Raw genomic sequence first — 25,532 nt, 5'->3', positions numbered from 1 at the left:
AGCATAAGTCTCGAGCTGCTGGGGGTGTGAATGTGAGGCCGTGAATGTAAGGAAATGCATTTTCGGCCTATATCAAATAACTGATGCTATTGGAAAAAATACCAGGCGGACGGGAGAGTCCGTTACCTTGTATAACTAGTCAGTCGTGGTCGAGCGATCAATATATCTGAAATGAAGAAACTGTTCCGTTGATTGGTAATAAAGAATCCACGACTACCATGGTCAGCTGGGAAAAGAAAGATTTTAGGCTATAATTTAAGCCTATAAACCTACAAATTACACATTATTATTTGTCTAAAGTGGTAAAGCTACAACAATACCTAATTAATTGAGGTCTATGACCTGTCAAACTCTTGTGAGTCTGTCTGATACGGCAGCTGTCTGCTTCTGTTACGTTCTATTCTCGCCGTACAACAGTTACGCGCGGTGGGGGGGTGACAGAGCGCCTATGTGAAATGAGCAGAAATAGCGTTAGCAGAAATAAGGCTTCCGGCGCTGGTCTCTTAAGAATAAGAGTATCCCTAAAGCCGGCTATAATATACATTATGTAGGCCTACTGCACCTTTAGTTTGAAGGCTGGAGCCTGGCATATTTCTGCCGTCTCTCAGACCGGAAACGTTCTTTCTGCTCACTTCACTTCACGGACCCGTCAGAGCTACAAGCTGACAGCACGGTGAAATGCGCTGCGCTGTGGGCTTGTAGGTCTGCTATTTTTAAATGAGATACAGGGTCACAGCAGGCAAGGGTTCCTTTGCTGGCTATTTTAGTAGCGTACCGCACCGGCCATACGAAGAAGCGGATAGGCCTACATTGAGGAGACGATTGTTCTTGTGCGTCAACGCTTGCATAATCATACAGCAAAGGAAACCTCGGCACAATTAAATAGACATTATTTGATTTAAATCTAAAACCCAGGGACACGTTGGGGTCAGGGAAAACCCATGAGAGTAGACCATTGTAAACTTGTGAGTCTGTTCTAGCAGAACGGTAGATCAGCGGTTTTCAAGGCATGTTGGAGAATATTGATTATAATTTATAATGGTTAATGAAGGCTTAATTTTGTCTTAATATTTAAGTAGGACATAGAAGTCAGTTTGACTATTGAGACTGTATACTGTACTGTGAATGTTAGCTGCAGGGATTGGAAACTAGGCTAGTTGTGACAGAGTATCTCATTGTTTGGTAAACAGTGATGTTTGAAGGTTAAATGGATGAATTTACATGTATGTGTTGACCAGATCATTCTGGGTTGACCTCTAAAGCTTGACTTAGATTATTTTACCAGGGTTAAATTAAGGTTGGGTAGCAGTCTATTCTTAATTATTAACACTACGGTAAAATCGGTTGGCATTGCTTTGTGACAGGTATTAAGTGAGGTAATTTGTGGGTGAGAACCACATCATAGACATGGTAGTGGACGTCAGTCTAAATGGTTTAGTAGTTCATTAATAGACAGCTTGGGCTGTGATTGACATTATGCTATTTGCTGACTTGGATAGGACAGTGTAGAATAGCTGGACATGGGGAACAGGTGCCGTGCTTTAGGAATGGTGGGGGCCTGTGGAAGACAACCCCTGCTGTGAGAATAACATTTCTGTGGTCCATCCCAAATGTGTGTCAGTCTGGGTGGAATGGCTGTTTCGATATTTGGGCCTATTTGGCCTTTGTACGCTCATTTAAAAGGAGAATGTAACTTATTTCAGCCAGTGGACTGAAGAAGAGATTGTCCAAAATATATCTTTAGCTTTGCAGTTTAGCAGTCGTCAAAATAAAAGTGACCATATGAACTAATGAACATTGATTTAAAATAGGCTGTAGTCAGCTTGTTGTCAGGCTATTCTCTTCATAGGTCAAGCAAGGACTAAGGGTAAGGGTAGGAAATAAACAGTAGTGCAAAATATATATGGTTGGCTGAAAACTTTATTGATAAAATGTTTCTCTAATTCAGTGAAACTCAAGCAAAGTGATGGTGTAATCTGGTTACACAAGTATGTCACATACAAGAAGTTAAATGTTTCAGTAGAATCTAATTTTTCCTAATATAGACAGTAAAAAAAAACGGTTGCCAACCTGTCAGTATATTTTCGCATACTTCAGCTTGTGTGGAGACCAGTGCTCGGGGGAGCACTGCTACTAGTTTATTTTTAAAGTCTTAGCAGCCAACATAATTTCTTTGAGAAAGGATAAACAACCGATTGGTTGGATGACTAGCTTTTAAGTGTAACCATTTTAAATTCTTAGATGTGGCATGTGGCATGTAAAATGTATCTAAAGAAAGGGAGCTGAAAAACGGGCACTAAATAGTGGTGAATGTATGTACTTAATATTGTAAGATGGGTAGTGAAATTATCCAATGTACTGGGGTTTTCCCATGTGAAAAAATAGACATAATATTATAATATTATATTATTTGTTATTAATGGAGGACATGTGGTCAGATCTAGAGAACTGTTTCCGGACAGTACAATTACTGTAAAATGTACAGGGCCTCTAGAAGTAAGTGTGACAATTCTCTCACACAGCTGTTCAGGAATACACTGTCGGTTCATGACATAGTATTGACAGAATTGCCTTAAGAAGGATTCTGTGTAAATGTAAAATACTTTTGAGATTGCAGGGCATTATAATTAGATAGCAGATGATTGTAGCATTAGTATAAGGATAATGTCTGGTTGTGTTGTTTTATCATATTGGGAGAAGCCAGGTTTTTCAAACATAGACTTTGGGAAATCCTTTACTCTGCTTACTGCGTGTCCATCAGGGGTTCACCTGTCACTTGAGCTATACTGGGAGAGGGCAAATGCGATCACATTGACAGTCTGGTCATCAAGATGGACTAGTTCCGCATCTGGAGAACAATGTTGGACTGGGGACAACATGACACTGAGAATGTTACTCAAATGACATTTTGGGACTGCAAGAATTCCAAGGACTACTAAAGCCAGGTGCATGGCTTTGGTTCTGTGGGGGGCACACAGAACCTTTGGTGAGACCGAACATTCCTAAGGAACATGAAGGATACATCGTGAACACTTTGGATGGCTAATCATTATGTTTTTTCCTGTGTGGTGGTTGTAGTAATTCCTCTCTCAGTGGGGCACTGACGTGACGGGGGAGCGGTGGTGGGGTCATAGTAAGTTGGTGAGTACCCATGGCTCTGGGAAGAAAGGATTGATTAGGTGATTAATGGCTTCCATATGATAAAGATGAACTATACTATCTAAATGTCTACTTGGCGTAACAGAGGATGAATATGATCCTAAGCCAGGGTCATACATACCGATATGGAAATAGGACATTTACTTATAACTCAGTAACATTGTTTAAAGAGCAGGTAGAATTTGGTAGAGTTTCTGAAATCATGATATGTTGTGTTCAGTAAATTTTGACCCTATTTAAAATACTTTGTAGTTAGAGTGCCCATAACTATATATATTGGGATGGTTTTAAACCTTTCAAGGCACAAGACAGTCTGTGGAGAGAATTGTCTCACTGAAAATTATTTAACCCATCAGATAAAGTGTTCCTTAACCCTGCAGTGGCCATATTAGTCCTTTGAGCTTAAAAGGGGGGTCACAAATGAAATAAGTTAGATTTGTCTAACAATAGAAGCCACATTTTTACACTTACATAGGATAAGGGTCACATTGTCATTAATATTGGACCCAGATCATGTAAAATAGTGCAGTGGCATGGAATTTAAGAACACAACAGTGGTATCAGACTGACTGTTGCCAATATAATTAAGGATAATTATAACTGATTTAAAATCGTATTTGAATAGATCCCTACTGTAGGCCAATAACACATTTTGTTCTCTTCCAACGTGCTAGAGTGAACACAAATATAATCTCTTAAGTCTATTAAAGATTAAAATAGGAATAATGCGATTCTGTGTGGGTGGTGGGGTCTTAGGTCTAAGATAGAATAAAATAATAGTGTTTTTAGGTGGATTGACATAACAGATAACCCAGGTACTCCAGTAGAAGCCTACTAGTGTGTGGTACTGTCCAACTCTGTAATAGCCAAACATACAGGCAGGCAGCACAAAGAACAAATATATTTTTGGGCTAAATCTCAGCTGTTGTGGCCACTTACAGATCAACTGTCATGACTTGGTTGGGAGACAGCTTGGGGGAGGTCAGTTCAGTTGTTCAAACTTATAGTAAGCACACAAGGGTAGACGGAAATGGCTGAGTGACAGGAACAGTGTGGTCGTCAGGTGACATTAATTGACACGGTTGAGATGATATCTGCTGTTTAGCATTCAGTGATTAAATGAAGAGTGCACATGGAGTGGAGCTCTGCGATAATGTCCCTCCACTTAGCCTTATGGTTCTGTTTTTTCTCACAGGATATCTACAGGAGTAATGTTGAAACTTGTTGGATAGTACAGTACATTGCCACAGCGGATTGATCTATGTATTAAATGTATTACACTACTAATAGGCAATAGGCAATATGGAATCATAAAACAAGGAAAAGAATCCTGTGCCTGATAAAATAATATATGATTCTAGGGAAATATATGATTCTTGGGAAAAAGGTGTGTTTCTATACATATGGGGGTCAGTGTGGGGTTTAGTATTTTAAGTTGTTAAATTAATTACAGGCTTAACCAGTAAGCTGCTTTGAGGATTTTGTTTATATACTTGAATTTTAGTTAGTAGTGAAACACTGAGGACGGATATATCAGTGCTGAGAGGATAGCATATGATTAGCAAATTAGACCCTCTTATTTAACTAATAAGCACTATCCATGAAGTTCCTAGGAGGTTACTGGATGGAACCCGCGACATGGGTTCCTCGGTTGTCCCTTCCTCCTCCCACCACTCCCCAACAGTAGCCCCATGGGGGTAGCCCCATGGGGGGTGTCTATATGTATTTTTATCTCCCTGCTCCTAATAGTTATTGATGATCTTCTGTGTTGCGCCGAGCAGGGTGAGCAGCGCGTCACAAACGCAACCGTTGTGAGCTTGTACTGTAGGTCATGCTCAATTGGAAGACCGGAATGCTTCGGTTTGGAGAGAGTGAGCTTGACCAGTGCTTCTCAAAAAGAGGGGGGAGGTGATAGGAATTATAAGAGAATTATAGATATGAATTAGCCTTTTTATGAATTATAAGAGAATTATGAGCATTAGGCTATTAATTATAAGAGGACTAGAAGTAGTTACAATTTCCAGAGTTGTTGTCTCTAGTCTCTAGTAGTTACAATTTTGGAATGGCTCTAGTACATTTTCAGGTTAGATTATTAGGCTATTATTATTCAGAATTGCTGTCTCTAGTAGCTACATAATGTAGGTTTGGTTGACATTTTTAGGTTTGTTTTTGTTTGGTCACCTGTTCAGTTCTCTACTGGCCAGAGGGACTCCTGCTGGGTTAATGACCAGCTGATAGAAATGGGAGGTACACCCTTGGAGTCACTGTATGTTTGGGAATAACAGGAGCCTGAACCACAGGCCACTGCCCACTGAATTGAAATGCAAGGAGTGCATGTCTGAGGTTGAGTGATACCCGGGTATATTGAGCATATATGGGTCGAATATATGTGTATGTATGAGTGAAGACAGTGTTTTTTGAGAATCACTGGTTTGTTGGAGAATAATGTTGAATGCATTATACGGAGTATGTTTTCAAAATTAGGATGTTTTCACCTTTGAAGGTGAAAGAAAAGTCACGCTAACTATACTTTTGATTTCTCTCTATAGGGATCCTGAGTCCCATTTTGGACGGAAATGAAATATATTGTATGTCTTCTATATGTCATGGGATTGTCTAATGAAAGATTGTTTTCTCCCACGAATCACTTAGCTATGGGGAAGGTGTCAATGTGTTTTAATTCAAAATTGGTTTTTCCCAGGAAAGGATTTTCCAATTTTTAGGTGCTGAAATACTATGGGGGTCTTAAGAGAGGAGAGAAAACACAAGTGGTGAAGGTTTTAACAGATTTATTCTTTCTTCCCAACATACTGTATGTGTGGTTAACATAAACTAACTAACTAAACCCGTAACAACATGTCTATGCTATGAAATATTGTTGCGTAGATGAAATGTAATTACAGGAGATGTCAAAATGTTTCCAAAAACATTGAGTCAATATGGTAAAAGAACACTCCTAACAATGGAAAAAATGGAAGGAAAGATATGTCAAATATGTCTAAACCCTATGGTAAGAAAATACTTCCACACATTAAGGTATGTAAAAATATAAGGTATCATTCATTATTGCACTATTTATGACCATTTTGTACTACAAATTGAATATTGTTTAAGTGATAAATGCTCCCCATTGCCATGTTGGAAAATACAGAATATTGATGGCTGTATAGATTATAAAAATCATTCTAGGTTAGGATGTGATAACCCTTGGTGCTGAGTTTTTTATTTCCAGTTTTATGAAATCCAATAAATTAAACCATACATGAAAGATGAGACGGAGCCATAAAAATGAGATGTATGGAAACCAAAAGATGTCTGGGAAATCACCATGGAATTGCCGCCTTGCATCCCAACCAGATGAGATGATAGAACTGTGCAAGGGACATACCCTAACTGCCTTGCATCCCATCCACTATGAAGGACGCTGTCAATCCAACTGCTATGAGGACGTTGTGATCGGAAAAGGGGCATGGAAGCCCTGTGTCGTGACATTGCCCAAATAAGGGAAGAAGAGACATTACGAACCAACCTAAGAAGGAACTCATTCATTCAAGTGGAGAAGAGTGCAGGAGAAACACATACACAAACAAAATGCTGGCTTTACGAAGTGATCGCTCAAACCTGAGGGTCGTAGGATGGAATTTTCCCAAGATATGCATCATTGGTTTTTTCGCCCCTACCACATTAAAATGTGTCTAATAAATATCCTCCTGGAGATGGAAAACAAATCTCATTACATTTACTGTTAATGACCATATATGATGATATATGATCAAAGGGAGGAATTGTAATAGATTCTATGAAATGTAATCTATTTGTTTTATATGTGCAGTCACGTGTCTGTCACTTTACCTAAGAATACAGTAAGACTGACTCAGCAACAGCTGTCGGGACCGTGGCTCCACGCGCGCTCCGACGTCATCAGTCCATACATGGAAGACTCTTCAGAATTGTATCTTTAGACATTGTTTAGGATACACCCTCTCAACTATTCTTGTCACACTGTCCGTGTATATAATGGGACCATGCCTGAGAAATGGGAGCGACAGATGGGCATGCGTGTCGCTCAGAGCTCTTGATAAGATTGTTCAATAAATGTTGTATTCATTATACTCCACCCTCTAAGAATTCAATTCAATTTATTATGTTATTATTTATATAAGTATGATGTTTGAAAAATTCTACAACAGAAGGCGGCCCGAACCTTTTGTACAAATAAACGTGCTGTGCCTTGATGGGAGGGCATATTATCTAGACAGTGTTTTATTTAGTGTAGTTAAGGCCCATTGTTGGGTAAGCACCACAATTTAAGCAGACTGCTGTCCACGCTCATTCCTTATCTGTTTCTTTGTTCATGTCTGTCTGTTGCTGAGTAACGGAGCCTTCTGGTGAACAGTTGCTGAACAGTTATCCAACATCAGTGTTGATGGAAGGGAGTTTCTAGACAGAGGTTAATTACAGTAATTAAGGCCAGTTGTTGGTTCAGTCACTTCTTCTCACCACACACCATAGGGACCCATGGTATTCCAGCCTGAAGACTTCTTCCATGTCTCTCTTCATTGTACTTTCAGTGTCAAGAAATCATGAATGACAAAAATAAAGCTGAGATGTATTAAAAAGTAAATTTTATGTTAAAGTCCAATAGCAAACTGCGACTGAAATGCTCAGATAGTGGTTTAAAAATTGCACCTGCTCACTTCATCAACACGACACACGTGCATATATATCTCCTTGTATGGGCCGTTCTGTCCGTGACGTTAGTTATCTCCATACATGGAGTTCCGTGATCATATGGACACTCATATGGACACTCATGCATATGCAAGTTACAATTTAAGCATTTAGCAGATGCTCTTAATCCAGAGCGATTTACAATAAGCAAGGTAATACATCAGTACATCACATCAACATCAATACATCAAATGGAAGAAGAAAAAAAAGTTGGCAAATCAAGAAAACGGTTAGACCGAGCACCTATTCAGTAAAAAACGTCAACAAATTATAACATAAAAAATATATATATATTTTAAATGCAATCTAAATTACTTCATGGTCATTGAGGGTATGCAAGCGCTACGGTAAGTGCTATGGGCTACAGTGGAGTCTGAATAGGCGAGTCTTAAGACCACAGCGGAAGCTAGGGAGTGAGTCTGCAGTTCTAAGTGCAACTGGGAGTTTATTCCAGAGTTTGAGGGCCAGGAGGGCGAAGAGTGAGAGGATCGGTGTCCTGGGGTTTTTAGCGAAGGGGGGAAACTTGAACATTTTGGCTGCTTGAAGACCAATCGTGCTGTGGCATTTTGGATCAATTGGAGAGGCTTAAGTGCACATGCCGGGAGGCCAGTAAGGAGAGAGTTACAGTAGTCAAGTTAGTCAAGTTTTGATATGACTGATGTCTGGATGAGGAGCTGGGCTGACTCCTGGGTCATACATAGGGAGCTACATACAAAGCCAGACATTGGGGGGAAAAACTGATATTTAGCATATATTTACGAATCAATTATGTAACTATTGATTATTATTGATTATTAACATAAACAAGCATGTCACACGCTCATACTGTATGTTGGAGCTATCCAACAGATCCAGTGGAGCCATTTGGGGAATTCATTACAGAAAAAGAAAATTTGTATTTTGTTGATTATGATATGTTGAGAATTACAGTATAAAATCTTATATATGGTTATTTATTTGTGTGTGTGTGTGTGTGTGTGTGTGTGTGTGTGTGTGTGTGTGTGTGTGTGTGTGTGTGTGTGTGTGTGTGTGTGTGTGTGTGTGTGTGTGTGTTTGTTACAGATTGTGAGCGAAAAATGTGGAGGCGCAGAAGGAACAAAGATGGACGTGGACTTCACTGAGATGGAGAAGGCAAGAATTTTGCAAGTTTTTGCAACACACAAAAGCTTAGAGCAGTGGTTCTCAACCTGTGGATCGGGACCCCTCACATGATTTTGGGGGGGTCCCCAGCTATACTATAAAAACTGGTCAAACATTGGCCAAATTGTCAAATAATATAAGAAAGGACAACATTTGTGAAAATAGACGATCTACAAGCTAAAAACGCCCCGCAGTACTTGGCAACGCTTGTAGATCTTCAATTTTCTATATGTATCTGTGGAACCGATTAAAAATAAGTGTAATGCCTCAACTCCTACAATTGCTTGTCGGGGTGGGGGGTCCCAAGTTCAATATGGTTATTTTGGGGGTCACAGCCTCGGCCTGAAAAGGGGAGCTTGACTTAGAGCAGTGATTCTCAATTCTCCCTATAGAGGAGTATAGGGGTTTGTGGAGGTATTCAGGGCAGGGGGTATGTGAGAGAAAGTGTAAATGGGAAACATTTTACTGTTATGTTTAAAGATAAAACATTGATTAACTTTGAATCTCCTGATGTGTGAAGTGTTAAAATAAAATAATAATAATAGTAAAAGCACTGATGCCCAACAACGTTTGAGAACCACTAGCTTGTATAAATGCACAATATTTCCACTGTCATGTCCCATATTTAAAGCTATACTGTGTAAGATTCTCAACTAGTGGTCAGTAGCCATATAGCAAACCGCGGTCGCGTTCGCGTCTTTCGCCCGTTTTTCGTACCTTCACACCCCGCGTCTGCCTCCACAACGCCGAGAGCTATCTTTAGAGGGGTCCCTGGTTCCTGTGCGTTCAGGCATTCCGGAGAAACGGACTATTTCACCCTGCCTGGTAGGCGAGAATTACCTTTTGAGTAAAGAGACACACGGGCGACTACAAATATGGCGACCCCACTTCAAGATGCGCTGCATTGGCCGGTAGTGTACCATGTGTGCATGATCGGCGATGTGATTGGGCAACGTATACACAACGTATACAGATGATGCAGATTACGTAATCATGGCGCGAAATTCTCCCCCCCTCACGGCTCATAGAAAACATATAAAGAGAAGGCTTCAGAAGCTGAAAATAACGGAGTGGGTGTTCTAAAACTTTAGCGATTTAACAGTTAGGACAATTTTAAGATTTGTTTTATAAAAAAAGTTACATAGTAAAACTTTAAGTTATGGTAGTTAGTGTAAATTATTTGTGCTCTTAACACTTTGACTGCCACAATGTTAAGGGTTTTAAGGGTATAACCCTTGCCACCATAGACGGCCATTCATTTTTGACGGAATAAATTGAAAATGGTAGGATGTACGAAAATTGACAAAAATTTCAGAGAATATAGAGTCGGAACCTTAGCTTTCACCATAAAAATTTCGTCCTGCTGTGGTGTTCTGCTGTGGAGAAACCTGAGGGAGAGCGAAAGCTGTACAGATGAAAAAGGAGCATCAGAAATTTACTTTCTGAGATAATTGAGGTCAAAGGAAAAAAACTTTCAGAAGCCCTAGAAACAAATTGGTAAATGGTACAAGAACACACAGTACCTCTAAATGAAGAACAGGGTACCGGCCATAATGCTGTAAAAAAAAAGTTAAAAAAAAGTTGTACCGTGGTCTAGTTATAAGGCAGGAAAGTGGAAGAAGCCAGGAGACTGACAGAGGCTCTTTTTTCATCTTCCCAGGATGAAGGAGAGACAGAGTAGAATCCACTGTGTTTTGACCTGGGATTTTTTATTCAAGCCTTCAGTTAGACATCAGACATCTCAAAAATAAAGATAAAAACTCTGATAAAGATAAAAAAAAAACTTTACATTGCTGTTTCACTTCAGTATAGTTGTAGATGTGTTCCATTGCAATCATCATTTTAGTCACGTCAAACTAAAACGGTCAAACTACCCTGAGCAATTCAAAGTCATAATACATAAAATTAAATAAAAATTGATGTACATTCATATGGAAATGTTTGTATTGACAAAGTCAAGCCAACTGCGACAAACTTCACCATGTTAGAATCCAGACCAGGCAACTGCAAGTAAGAGTAATTATGAAAAAAACAAACATAATTACCATAAGGTATATATAATTATTTGCTATACATTTTATATACACAGGTACATATATTTCCAAAATAGCAGATCTACAAGCTCATAGCCCGGCACCGCGCTATGAGCTTGTAGATCTTCCATTTACATATGATGCCTAATAGCCGATCTACAAGCTCATAGCCCAGCAAGGCACTATGAGCTTAGTATTTTCATGGCTCTCCTTTTAGTAGACCTTGTACCAGTGAACTGTACCGTCATGAAACTGTACCTTTTCCTATGCAAACTTCTAATAAAGTCTTCAATCAATCAATCAATCAATCAATCCCTTCTTTGTATTTACCTACTGTATGTTTTTATACTGTTTTTTATTTCCCCCTTTTTTCCTGACTATATCTACTGCATAGTACTGTGTTCTATCCGTCTGTCATTCAATGTTATATGAGATACTGCAATGGTTTACTATGGAAATAAGCCTAGTCTTTTCATGGATCTCATGATCTCCTTTTAGTAGACCTTGTACCAGTGAACTGTACCGTCATGAAACTGTACCTTTTCCTATGCAAACTTCTAATAAAGTCTTCAATCAATCAATCAATCTCTCTCTCCCCAACTTTCTCTCTTGTATCATGGCAGAGAGAGAGAGAGAGAGAGAGAGAGAGGAAGAGAGAGAGGAAATCTGAGCAGGCTTAGCAAACAACGTTGGCACCAGGTTACTTTTAGAATAAAACACGATAAAACTATAAAAATACAATGAGGATTACCACTGGGATTCTTTTTCGATCTCCATCTCGCTGGATTGGTCAGACTGCGACGTTTGCGAGTGACTTATAGTGGTTGTTTTGCTGGGATGTGTTTGTTTTGCACTAAATGGAGCATCTGTCCTCCTTTCTCACCAAGCTAAGCTAAAGAGGCGTCAATTGGGTATGGCAAGCTATGGCAGCTGCCATACCTTGGCTACAGGGGGAATATAATAAAATGTACTGTAATCGTGCCTGTTGTCAAGGTATGGTAACATGACTGGTGTCTTGCACGCGAGCCTCGCGCGCGTGAAAGACACCAGTCATGTTGCCATAACTTAGCTTTTTCTGAACTGACGCCGCTGAGCTAAACGCCCTGCTCAATCGGTGGTCCGCGCGCGGACCAACTGTTGTGATCCGAGATGAGCATAATCATCTCTCATCTCATGCTTGCTCTCGGAGCGAGTCGGCGACCCCCCAAACACGGCAATACACCACTGTATCAATCAATCAATCTAGCAACAACCACTTACTTTATATAGCAGTTCTTTTCGCTGCGACGCCGCGGCTCGGTGGTCCCTGGTGGCCTGGTCGATGAACCATGACGATCCAGTAAAACTTTTCAGATCACATACGGCTGTAGAAGTAGTCCTCAGTAGTATAGTAAAGCACTAAACTAAACCCCCCCCCAAACACATGCTGCTCCTTCCGTGAATGCCGTCCATCCAGCAATCCCAGGCCTGGGGAGGACGGTCATGTACCAAATCACCATGGTAACACAAGGTAACACAAGCTGATTGGCCACACAATGGTAACCATGGTGATTTTAGTCATTCCAGGGCCCAGGACGGCTGAATCCAAGCGTCAGTGATACATATGCTCCTAATCTTGTGTTAATTAAAAAAAAGACATTCCGGCGTCATATGACGCCGGTGGCAGCGCGGGGGGGGTAAAAACGCGACGTCATATGACCTCCGTGGCGGTCAAAGTGTTAAAGGTCTGCTTTCTACCGAGTGCTTTGTAGTTATTTTTTTACCCCTTCATCACTTTGGTCCATTCTATAGTTCATGGTAAATGTTGTGTCGTGTTGTGGTCTATAGAAGGTGGACAGCACCTCCAGGGCAGTGATGGACATCATGACCAGAACCAATGAGTACCTGCAGCCCAATCCAGGTGAGACCAAATCGACTCAGTGGGACAATTTCTGTGTGGTTTGTCCATATTAGAGTTCAAGTATTTAGTTGCCACTCTAATCCACAGTAACTTAATACTTAGAAATTATTATGGGTTCTTAAAAAAATTACATTGTTCTGACATCATGCCCAATATTTAAATTCAAATTAATACAAATATTTGAAACAAAAAACTCCTAACCTCTCAGTTGTAGAACAGTCTCACTATGAAATTAAACTAAACTAAACTATAGAGGGGCTGAATGTGTGGTTGGGTTGGTTTGTGTTTGTTATTTGTTTGGGTCAGTGTGGTTGGTTTGAGTTGGCTCGTCTGAGTCAGTGTGTGAGTTGGCTAACTGATATTGTGCTTCTCCAGCAACTAGAGCCAAGATGACCATGATGAACTCCATGTCTCGTATGCGGGGCCAGGAGAAAGGACCGGGGTATATTCAAACTGAGGCTGTGTTGGGAGAGGCCATGGCCAAGTTCGGCAGGGAGCTTGGAGAAGAATCCAGCTTTGGTAAAGTGCAGGAACGCTTAATGTATGCTGCTTGAGTACTGATAGAGAAACTGCTGTAAGCTACCAGAATTATGAGCTACATTAACAACAGTGTGTCATAACATTCCGTGTTCAAGGGAGGAAGTAGCATAGTAACAATGTTATGCAAAAGTCTTATTATCAGGACAAGATACACCTGAGGTTCACAATCGCCATTGTAATTAATTAAAAATATATATATACAGTATATATAAAAAACATATTCTTTGTTTATTGAGAGAGGGAAATTTGGCAGTGAATGAAGGAACACAACTTTCTGCCTATATGGATCAGCATGGATGTTACTCTTATCTTCTCCTCCCTTTCTCCTTTTGTATTTTTTTCACAAGTCTACCCTTATCTTCTAATATCTTCTCCAATAGCATCCTCCTCCTATATCTTGTGTGTGCTTCTTTAGGCCTTTCACTGGTTGATGTTGGGGAAGCCATGCATGAGCTCGGGGAGGTGAAGGACGCCCTGGACATGGAGGTGAAACAGAACTTCATTGACCCGCTGCAGAACCTCCATGACAAAGACCTCAGGGAAATCCAGGTAAGAGGAGCACATGATGACACATACGCTCATCAGCTCTACTACCAACGCACATACACAATGGAGAGATTATCGTCACTGTCTGGCCAAAACCTCTTAACCTCTTGAGCCCCATTGCCCCCGCCGGCGGGGGCAATGGCCGTATAGCTCTTTTCACCAGTCAATAAATCAATAGAGACCTAATAAAACCACAATTCCGATGTTGATTCAGCTACAGTGGGCCTATAGCATATATAATGTGCTGCAAATGTATGTTCCATCCATACATTAGTCTAATAAATAATATCTTAAAAAATAGTGTCTAATATTTACAAACGCCAGAAATATAAGAACGATTTACATGCACTCTCGTATAGAAACACTTTCCCGTAAGCTACACAAACAAACCTGGTATCGAAACGCATGAGGAGATTCAGCTCTTTCAAATGGGACCAACCTTGAGTCGATGCGATGTAAACTCGCCTCTCCAGCCTCGGAAACGTAAGCAGACAAAGTTTGCAAAAAAAAACATTTGCGCAAATTGTAGTTCCTTTTTTTGGTGTACTCCATCAAAAACGACAAACATGGCCGTTTCCAGTCCTAATTTGCAGAGGCGCATCCTTCATGATTCATTTCCATACTTGGAACTGCTTTCTGTGAGCTTACAACGAAAACCAACATGATAGACAGTGAGACACGTCCAATAACTGTTATCCGACCACTCGTACTTTCAACCCCTTGGACGACAAAAGTATTTGTTTGAGTCATGTTTGGTTGTGATGGATCGATTCTCTAGCCCGAGAGCTTTCCAACGATGTGATAAGGATCATCATAGCCCAATCTATGCTCGACTTAGGTTACTGCGTAACGGCGGAGCTCGGTTCACTCAGTTTCCCTTTTACGCATGACGCACGTGTCTCTATCCTTTGTGAGCTTCTCCTAATTCGTCTGGGCAGGCTACATGTTATTGTTCTCTTCCATTGATGAAGATACTAAGGATACATCAGTAACGTCACTTCCTTCTCAACAGAAAAGGAAGTGACATCACTGATTTGGGTCTGGAACAGCCTATGGGAACAGCATAGCATAGCATACTGTATTAGCTGCCGACAAGCATGGTGTATGAGAAGAGAACACCGCAGCTCTTTCTATGTCCCTGGCTTGATGCAGAGTGCCCCCTAGTGGAGAAAGTGAAAAGGTCATGACATTTCAGTCACAGTTTTGGGTATATGCATCTTCTTATTGCTCCATTAGGAGTCAAAATAATGCTATTTTGATGGGTATTTTATACTAAATGTATAAAATACCCATCATAACCATGCACAATGATAGATCTGCAAAAAAAACAGGGTGAATATGATGGAAAAATTACTCTATTGTGTTCACATAAGATAATGTAAGGGACCTGAGTTGTTAGTTGTTGCAGAAATGTCCTTTAGCAAGTCAAATGCATGTTTGGGTAAATTTTCTCTCCAAATGGGCATTTCCTCTCCAAATGTGTGTCCGCCTAGCACTACTCTCACTAAAACATCTATATAGTTTGTATAGTGTGGAGCACATTCATCAAATTTTGCATATCAATTGATGACACCTTGGTGTACATTTTCTCAATTCATTATATATGTTTTCAATGAGGTCTTGAGGCTCATTCACTACTCAGAATACACATTTTCCATAGGCGGAGCTCTTTTTCAGTCATCTTTTCCTCAGTAAATGGTCACAGCAGGGCAATTTGGTGAGAAGAATGTGATATTTTACACTGCATTCATGAATTTTCAGGGGTTAGCTGCTATTTGGTGAGCCAAGTGTAGCCATACTCATTGTAGTTTTGTGCCCATAACTGTTCCAATTTGGGCACACATTTTAGGCGGATTTTGCCCCTGGACCCCCCTGGGGCTTAACCATTTTTGAGGTTTTAGATTTTTTTGGGCATAAATCAGGGCTATTGAACACCCTTTACATCTGAGTGTTGGTTAAAATAATATTGAACCAATGGAAAGTAGTAAAAAGTGCTTGGGGCAAAGCCTCCTAACTCTACACTTTCTGCCAAACCAGCTAACTCCACCTGATTGGCCATCTCTTTTTTTCATAATTATGTGACACCCTTTACGTCTGTGTGTTGGTTAAAATAATATTGAACCAATGTCAAAACCTCATAACTCCACTTGAGCTAATTTGCCAGAAAATGAACATTTTGGAGTTAAGAGGTTTCGGCCCGACAGCAGAGATCCAGTGGTGGAAAGTAACTAGGTACATTTACTGAAGCACTGTAGAAAAGGAGTCACTTTTTTCATTTATTTTGTATAATTCTTTGGGGAAAATGAAAAAAATGTAATACAAAAATAAAATGATTAAGAAAATAAATGAAAAGGGTAATTGAAAAAACACAGTCTGCTCACGTATGAGGAGGGCAGTTTAATCAAAAACACTCAATCTATCATGGTTACAATGGGTTTGTATAGGAATGGGCCATGTCTGATAAAATTAATATCTAAATACTGAATCGGGCAAATTAAAAACTGTCCCGGGTGCTCCCAAAAGCAATTTGTACTTCTTCCACTATGTTCATATATCCACCTCCAGGACCCAGCTCTATAACAGAAAATCCTTCTGACTGCTGAACTGACAGACAGTACTGTCTTATGCTATTATGGATTACCATTTGGTTTCCTTCGCAGCACCACCTGAAGAAAATGCAGGGTCGTCGTCTGGACTTTGACTACAAGAAGAAGCGGCAGGCCAAGATGACGGATGACGAGATGAAACAAGCCCTGGAAAAATTCGACGATTCCAAGGAGCTCGCAGAGCAGTGCATGTTCAACCTCCTAGAGGCTGATGTAAGGAAGTGCGAGTCATTCCAGTTCAAGTACACCCAGGGGCGTCACAAGGGGGGGAAAGTGGGACTGAGTTACTAAGGCCCAAGTGGAGGGGCCTTAATTATTTTATACTTAAGCTATTGAAAAATAGCAGATATACAAGATCACCGAATGCCGCGCTGCTAGTTTGTAGATCTGCTATTTTTGAAAAGTCGTGGAAATGTGTGCAAATCTTTGAATATGTGTATTTTTTAAGAGAACACTTTCAAAAATAGCAGATCTACAAGCTCGCAGCGTGACTCGTTGCTGCGCTGTGAGCTTGTATATCTCAAGGGGCAAGTTCTGCCGATTTAAAATGACTCCAATACGGAAGTAAAACTTCCTATGATTGGCCGCTAGTTGCGCTGTTTTCCCCCCCCGGCCGGTTGCAAAAAGAATTGTTCTCCATTGGATCCCATTCATTTTCCCCTTTCGTGTTCTAGCCTTAATTAACATTTTCATGAATACTTTATGGTTCCTATCGCTAGTTAAAAATTGCCTTTCAATCACCATCATATACGTTTTGTCGAAATTTGGTCAATTTATTTTAAAATAGATGATAAAGTTGCAGGGGCGCGGCTGATCCCAGATCAGCCTTTGCCCACATCAGCTCATCAGCGTTGGTCGTAATGCGACGCACTGTTAGCTTGTAGGTCGGTTTTCTTTGTACAACGGCGTACAAACATTGTTACAATATAAAACTATTATACAAACCCAGGTTACACTGTACAATATAGGCAGACGCTCTTAATCCAGAGCTATTAAAATGAGCGAGGACATAAATAAACACACATATAGGCAATTCTGTATAATTATAGGCTATAAATGTTAAAACATCGTTTTTGTTAACACTTATGTTGCAATGATTTTTTCTCTTCAATGTCTCGCGTTGCCATGGTTACCATAGACTTCCATGTAATTGTGCAAGTGTGTAAAAAGTGCACGCCCATGCCTAGATGATGCACCACGTGTGTAGATGCTGTTCACAGCTTTCAAACAAAAAAATCCGCTTGGAAATCCGTTCAGGCATTCATGATTTATCAGCCATTATGTTTTCTTCAGATGTAAACAAACATGGCTGCCATGTTTGAAAGAATGGGTTGGTATGGGGGTTAAACATGCAATTTCGCGATCGCGATCATGCCTAATACATTTCTGGAGGTCCAAAAAACAAATTTGAAAAAAAAAATTTTGAAAAAAAAAATAAAAAAAAAATTCAAAAACGGCCCAAACTCGGGAAACTCGGGGTTGGCACAGCACTAGTACCAATACAAACTCGGGAAACTCGGGGTTGGCACCATATGTGTTAATACGCCTATAATTTATTTACTCTTATAGGCATATCAGCCACACGACTTGGTATTTATTTATTATGAATTAAGGCTATACCTGCCCGATTGTGTAACAACTTATGAGAGCCTATATATAATGCCACCAAAACAATGCGTCTTTATTTTATTTTTCTCGTCATGATTTGTGCAAGTATGGCATGCCACATCAATCCGTGATCGACATGAGCCTACAGATTATCAGTGGCCACTGCCGCCACTCACAGCCAAAATAGCCTATGTTCTAAGACAATGGAAGCCTATATTATTTTATGAACTCGTCTTTAACATTGGCATATGGCATTCTTGATAATTTGTCATGTATGCCTACCACAGACTTACTTTACATTAGGCCTACTTCAGACCATTTATCAAATATTTCATGTAACATTTTGGAAACTGAAAACAGCACTTTTTACATAAGTTGCATGTCCTGCTATCCTGTATCCCTTGGCACCTCATATACCTGTTGTTGAAGCCAGCTGAGTATGGGAGATCTTGGTCGGGAGCTCGTTTGGAATTTGAAGTTGGTCATAGCAGGCTTCGGCGACGTGATGTTATGGCAATTATCTGGCTTTTTGTAGGTTTAGAACGGCTAGTATAATAATGTATTTCCCCAAAGTAACCACTCGTATATAAAGTGGTATAGCATATAATAGAATATAAAACTAAACAAAAGAAACACTCAACATTTAGCGCCTCGCCAAATGGTATTAATTAAAACATTTGAAAACGACACTGAGGCTACAGTATCATTGTCACAGTCTTTAATATGTAGGAATAATTAACCCACGATACTGCATAATGTCAGCTCAATAATTAGTTCACGAATCAATTCATTAATCCAGCTTCTCGCTACTGTAGCCTACTTAGCATGTCACAATCATAGACTGTAGTCACAATGGACAATTCATATGCATATTGCATCCATTCCTACATTAATCGCATTGTTAACATAGGTGTCACATTGACATTGTTGACAGCTTTTGTTAAGAGGTGTGAATGAAAACTATTAGTGCAACTTCAGTCCTATAAACATCACAAATCCCTGTTAATAAATATGAATAAACCCATGCATATTTCTCTGGACGAATGCCTCTTTGCTTTGTGAAAAGTCTAGTGGACAACTGGATTATTATAAGACCCTGCGGAACGGCACGGGCACTTTCAAAAGTAGAAGGCTTCCAATGCGGGGTACAGAGTCCTAGACGGCCCGGTCAGGTTAGCGGCGGCTGCAGTCCAAACTTTCGGTGCACAAATCTCCGTAGTCCGTGGTAAAATTAAAAAGTTTTTCGGACATTTACTGTCACTGCGGTCCGTCTGTGTCAGCCATACTGGATTTGTTTTTCGCTGGCTGGCTTGTGGGCGGTCCACGTTTTCTTCTTCGTCTGCTATATTTTCGGCAGAGCTCAACACATTCTCCCGAGTATCCTTGCGTTGCACGTGACCGTTGGCAGCCAATAGCATCTCTGGTGCTTTTACAATTCTATTTATTTCTATGATGGCGACACCCATTTCAAGGCGTGGAAAAGTGCCATTTGCGCTGCATAGAAACCAATGGCGTCGCTTCGTCCATATTTTTCTACAGTGTATGGTATATCTCCTATTTTTCAATAGTTAAAACACAAAATAATGCGTAATAATGCGTTCCCAGTCTAAATGGGTTAAACCGCCTCCCCCTATAAAGAACATTCATGGGGGGCCCGCAGTGAATCCTTGTACCCAGGGCCCAGAATTTGGTGCGACACCCCTGAGTACACACAATGAGATGTTGAGCTGTAACGAAACACAGCATTAAGCAATCAGTGACAGGCTCCTGTGATGCGTATGAACAGCTGTGTGAGAAACGTATTCCGTATATAACAGTCTTTTGATTTTGCAGATTGAACAGGTGAGCCAGCTGGCTGCACTGGTCCAAGCTCAGTTGGAATATCACAGCAGGTCTGTTGAGATCCTCACACAGCTCACCGGCAAGATGGAGATACGGTCAGTACTGGTGACAACTAAAGGGTTTTCTTCGAAATGTGTGCTAGCATGAAGTTAACTGTACAGGAGCTGTCTATGTCAAATCTAAATGAAACACACCCACAATTGTTTGTACCATCAGCTGTGTTTACCTTTCAAAATGGCTGCTGTGCAAAGGGTTAGCAATGGAAAGGAATTATTTCTTCTGCACGTCATTCTATCATCAAGAACTTAGCTAACAGTCGACTTGTCCGTAGTACAGCACTGAGCCGTGTTTGTGCTATACTTCCAACTTGTGAACTTACTGTATAATCCACTCAACAATTTGTGCTGTAGAGAATAAGTATAGAGGTAGAGTTTTTTGGACAAGCTTATGTCAGACATCATGACTGCTATAAGTACCTGCCCACCACCGCAGAGTCTAACGGTTCAAATCCGCTGCAGTGCATTCGGTTATTGGATGAGCGTCAATGTGAACGCAACTGGCTCATGTTTGGGGGAGAGAAGTCAGGCAGGGAGGGTGATCGTTTGCCACGGCACGACGCACGTACTCCAGGCTGCGGCGGCACCTGTCGACTCCCACTCGGTGTGCGGAACGTTACAATATGTAGGGATCAATTAATTAGCATAATGATTACAATTTTACAGAAAAGGGCTAAAATATTGAATGAATGAATGAATGAATGAATGAATGAATGAATGACAGCCATAACACAAGGAGTTATATTTTCATCCATGTCTTCCACCTTATCCCTAAACTTCTTTTCCTTTTTTACAATTTTGAAAAATATTTTAAAATTCTTCAAATAGCCAATCTACATCAACACGTTGTGAGCTTGCAGATCAGCTATTTTTAACTATTCAAAATGTTTAAAAAAATAGTAAAACAAGGCAAAGAAGTTTAGGGATAAGGGGTAAAGCATGGACGAAAATAGAGCCCGATGTGTTCAAACTAAGATCCCAAATGTTGGACGCCATCATTTTCCAATGCATCCAAGCCATTTTACAGCAGCTTCTACAGTCAAATACATTCTCATGTCTGTTTGTCAAAATGTATCTCTGTTTGCTTGCTGAGCGTTTGTGTTTGTATCCCATGTTGCAGGATAAAGGATGCCTCCGAAAAGCCCAAGAAAGAGTTTACTCCTAAACCTCGTATGTCCATGGACCTTTCCAGCATTGAGAGCTTCAATGGAGGATTCCACAGTGGCCCCGCCAGGTCCCCAGGTGAGTCTCAGGAGATTGTATATATATTTTAATATAGTGATTGTTCAAGACACATTTATTAGCATACAAATACAATTAATAAAATAACAATAACTCTATGCGAACAGAACAATAATTAAAAAGATAAATATAAAACAAATTAAAAAAATCATTGACTCACAGGCTCCATGCCTGGCTGCTCCAACTAACAACAGTGGCAAACAATGTCATTTGGATCACTTTCAGAGCGATTTAATGAACAACACTTTGAAAGTATGAATAGAATGTGTCTTCAAAAGGCGACAACTCTCGTAAAACAGTGGGTTGGAATCTTGTAACTCGTCTTTGAGCACCCACCGGCAAAATCAGAAATCGGCGCCCATGCTCACATCATCATCATATCGTTATCTATCTATAAATGCGAGAAGTCTCTGCGTGCGTGCGTGTCTGTGTGTGTATGTAATCCGCGTATCTCGAGAACCGTTCGTCCCACCGGCTTCAGATTCGGCACGCACGTTCCCTGCCGCGGCGCGGAGTGCAGTGCCGGGCCTCGACCCGACCCGATTGGCCGCCCGAAGGGCAGAAGTCTCCATATATGGGCATAAAAGGGACACAGACACAGAGATCTCCATATATGGGCATAAAATGGACGCAGACATACAGATATCTCCATATATGGGCTTGATATCTCCATATATGGGCATAAATGGACACAGGCAAACAGATGGTCAAAACAGGTCGTATGACAACAGGTATAATGGGGTTTGCATTAAAGGGTGGGGCATTCATTCCCTATTTACATCGTTCCCGAGTTGGCCAGGTCGCCGACTAGACGCTCGGCCACCCAAGGGCGGCCGAGCTTCTAGTAGTTATAATTCTTGATGTGTACACAGCCCTTTACTGTGTGCCGTACTTACAGTACTTACGTATGTACGCAGAATAAGGCCAGTGTGAAGTAACTATATGTGTCTGTACAATTTCCCTGTACCCTTTATCCTAATCTTTATTTTTAATAGAATTTTGTACTCTACAGTTTGTCCATCCGTCTGCAACAACTGAACACAAACATGTGTTCTTCTGTTTCCCTCTATGTTTTCTTTTTATTATTATTTGTTCATTTCTATAGGAGCGAGGTCACCAGGTGAGCCTATGGGTCAAATGTACTCTTTTTTTTCTTCTTCTTCTTTGGCGTGTGCGTGTGTTCTTCATTGCATCGCATCTAATAAGCTCCATCCCTAATCTTAACTGCCATCCTTTTTCCATCATCAACATCATCATCAACAGTAATCCAATGCAAATTATGACTGCTGTTCTATTTTCTTTGCTCTGTCCTTTCTCTCTCTTTACACTGCCCCTCTTCCCCAAACCCCCCTTTGCAGCCAGGTCCCCAGGTGAGCCCTGAGTGAATCCTGGAGAGATACATCGATATCTCTACCTTCACTCTATCACTCTCTGTCTCTGTCTCTGTTTCTGTCTCTGTCTCTGTCTCTGTCTCTGTCTCTGTCTCTGTGCCTGCCTGTCTGTCTGTCTGTCTGTCTGTCTGTCTGTCTGTCTGTCTGTCTGTCTGTCTGTCTGTCTGTCTGTCTGCTGCAGTGTTGATTTCGTCGACTAAAACTATGACGAAAAATGTTTGTCGACTGCATTTTTTTCACTGACGAAAACTAAATAACAACTAAGCTGTGATGAATAAACTAAGACTAAATATGTTGACAATTTCGTCAACAAAAGAAAAACTAGACTAAAACGTTAGGGAGGGAAGCGTTGTGGGCTTGTAGATCGGCTATTTTCAGCATGCAACCAAGTGTAAAATCAGTCATTACGATGCCATCAAGGCCTGACAAAATACATTTTAGTTGACTAAATCAACTGTAGATTTAGTCTACTAAAATCTCATGATATTTAGTCGACTAAAATTAGACTAAAACTTTTCAGGTGACTAAATTATGACTAAAACTAAATGACATTTTATTCAAAAGACTATGACTAAAACCAAATCAAAATTTGCTGTCAAAAACAACACTGTCTGTCTGTCTGTCTGTCTGTCTGTCTGTCTGTCTGTCTGTCTGTCTGTCTGTCTGTCTGTCTGTCTGTTTCTCCATGTGTCTAATATGCTACTAAGACACTTGAACAGTGTCTTAGTAGGCTTGGATTAAAGATACAATTTCACCTGAACTGAACAGTCAGAACATTTGTATCTGTGTTTCTTTGCCATTCACCACTTCATCTATTTATCCATGTAATAATCTGCCGATCCATCTCTCCTTTCATGGCTTCATCCATGTTGCATTCTGTGTGCTGTGAAGCCTAAAACACTAACGTTCTTTTACTTCTCTTCTTCTGTCCTCTCTTCCTTTGCAGCAAGATCTCCAGGTGAGCCAAGAGTGAATTGAGAGTCACTCTTGTCTTCTATGAGTGTTTCTTTTTTGTGATGTTGATACCGTATTGAACTCTTTTCCAGTCATTGTTTTAGCCTCATCTTTATTTTATTTTGCAGTGCAGCTACAGTTGTAACCATTGTGACCTCTCAGCCCTGCATGTATAGACTATCACATCAACCGTACACCGTACTTTTAATGTTCAATGACTGGTCTGGAGACTTTATATATGCAGGCTAAATGCATAAAGGATGATATCTACAATGGCTGCCACTCTAGTCTTGCAATGCATTTTCTATTTATTATTTAGTTTATGATAAAGTCATACTGTGTAACTTTTTCATATAACCATTCCACATTATGTGTTCTCTAAACACTATTAAAGGAGTAGTTCACCCCCAAAATGACTTTTTTTCTATTGATTAGTCATGCCATGGAGAGTAGAGTTCAATAATATGTTTTGGTTTTTGTCACATTCCTAAGACAAAAATTTGATTCGAGTAAATTTACCCCCATTGATTCCGGATGGTGACCCGTTTCGAAACGGGTCACCATCCGGAATGAATGGAGGTAAATTTATTGTTATCACATTTTTGTCTTAGGAATGCGACAAAAAACTAAAAAAATTATTGAACTCTAGTCTCCATGGCATGACTAATCAATAGAAAAAAAGTCATTTTGGGGGTGAACTACTCCTTTAAGCACTATTCCTATTCACCCCGGACACTTTTAGGCACTTGAGATGTACTGGAAAGCATTTATTTATGTACTAAAATACAGTTTCTACCGTAGGTTACTTTCCAAAATAGCAATGGACAAACTGTAATGATAACAGAGCTACAAGAGGCGTCACCAAAACAGATTACTTAAATTCACGTTACACAGTAGGACTTTGATTGTGTTTGGGCTTATTTACCAGTCTAATGGTACATAATGTGAGATTCTAACCCCTGTTTTTTACACTTCCGCCTGCTTTTCGCCCTCAGATTTTCTATTTGTTAAGTGTGTATGCCAAATATGTTCACTTATCTTCTTCATCTCTCCCCCCCCCCCTCTCTTTGTGTCTCTCTACCATTCCACTTTCAGCCAGATCCCCAGGTGAGCTCTTCACTTCAAGAAATAACACTTCATCTCTACTTTGTGTCTTATTTGAGCATCTTTCATCTATTATCCATGTACTCTCCTCTTCCTGTCTAATACTCCCTTTTTTTCTCCCCTCTCCGTGTCCCATGTCTCACCCTATCCAGCGCCGTTGGACCAACCATGCTGTCGTGCACTGTATGACTTTGACCCTGAGAATGAGGGCGAGCTAGGGTTCAAGGAGGGCGACATCATCACCCTGACCAACAAAATCGATGACAACTGGTATGAAGGCATGCTGCACGGCCACTCAGGCTTCTTCCCCGTCAATTACGTGGAAATCCTGGTGGCGCTGCCAAACTAAGGGCAATCAAAGCCTGGTCCGTCAGGATGACGACCACGCCTCGTTTACGCAAGCGGAAACAAAAAGCAATGAATTCCTATAGCCTCCAATCCTCAGTCACATCCCCCAGAATTAGATTCCCCTAGTTTTCCTCATCCTTAAACATTCCTGCCAGCTGCCCATATTCCGATAGGAGAGGGGGGATACACAAATCGGTAATGTAAAAAAAGAAACAAATGACACCGACTTGAGATTAATCCACCAATTTGGGAATGAAAGCAAACTTTGAAAAGCGAATGAGAAAAAATTAACTGATGACAGCCGTCTCGAACACCGATTGTTGACAATAACA

General features: G+C 40.5%; 1 protein-coding gene across 1 annotated transcript in view; it reads left to right on the top strand.

Moving 5' to 3' along the window:
• Positions 1–25,201, top strand: part of sh3gl2a (SH3 domain containing GRB2 like 2a, endophilin A1) — a gene marked incomplete at both ends in the record, with an annotated part of 76,345 nt that extends 51,144 nt beyond the window's left edge. Inside the window, 8 exons of the mRNA XM_080722083.1 lie at positions 8,953–9,021; positions 12,891–12,963; positions 13,339–13,482; positions 13,919–14,052; positions 16,710–16,868; positions 20,097–20,200; positions 21,282–21,403; positions 25,005–25,201. Of these exons, the coding sequence (XP_080578209.1) occupies positions 8,953–9,021; positions 12,891–12,963; positions 13,339–13,482; positions 13,919–14,052; positions 16,710–16,868; positions 20,097–20,200; positions 21,282–21,403; positions 25,005–25,201 (1,002 nt within the window). The remainder of the gene's footprint in view (positions 1–8,952; positions 9,022–12,890; positions 12,964–13,338; positions 13,483–13,918; positions 14,053–16,709; positions 16,869–20,096; positions 20,201–21,281; positions 21,404–25,004) is intronic.
• Between the last annotated feature and the right edge of the window lie 331 nt (positions 25,202–25,532).

This window comes from Nannobrachium achirus, assembly GCF_963921795.1.
Source record: "Nannobrachium achirus genome assembly, chromosome: 3".
NCBI classification, from domain to species: Eukaryota; Metazoa; Chordata; class Actinopteri; order Myctophiformes; family Myctophidae; genus Nannobrachium; species Nannobrachium achirus.
This window is presented reverse-complemented; position numbering and strand designations above follow the sequence as displayed.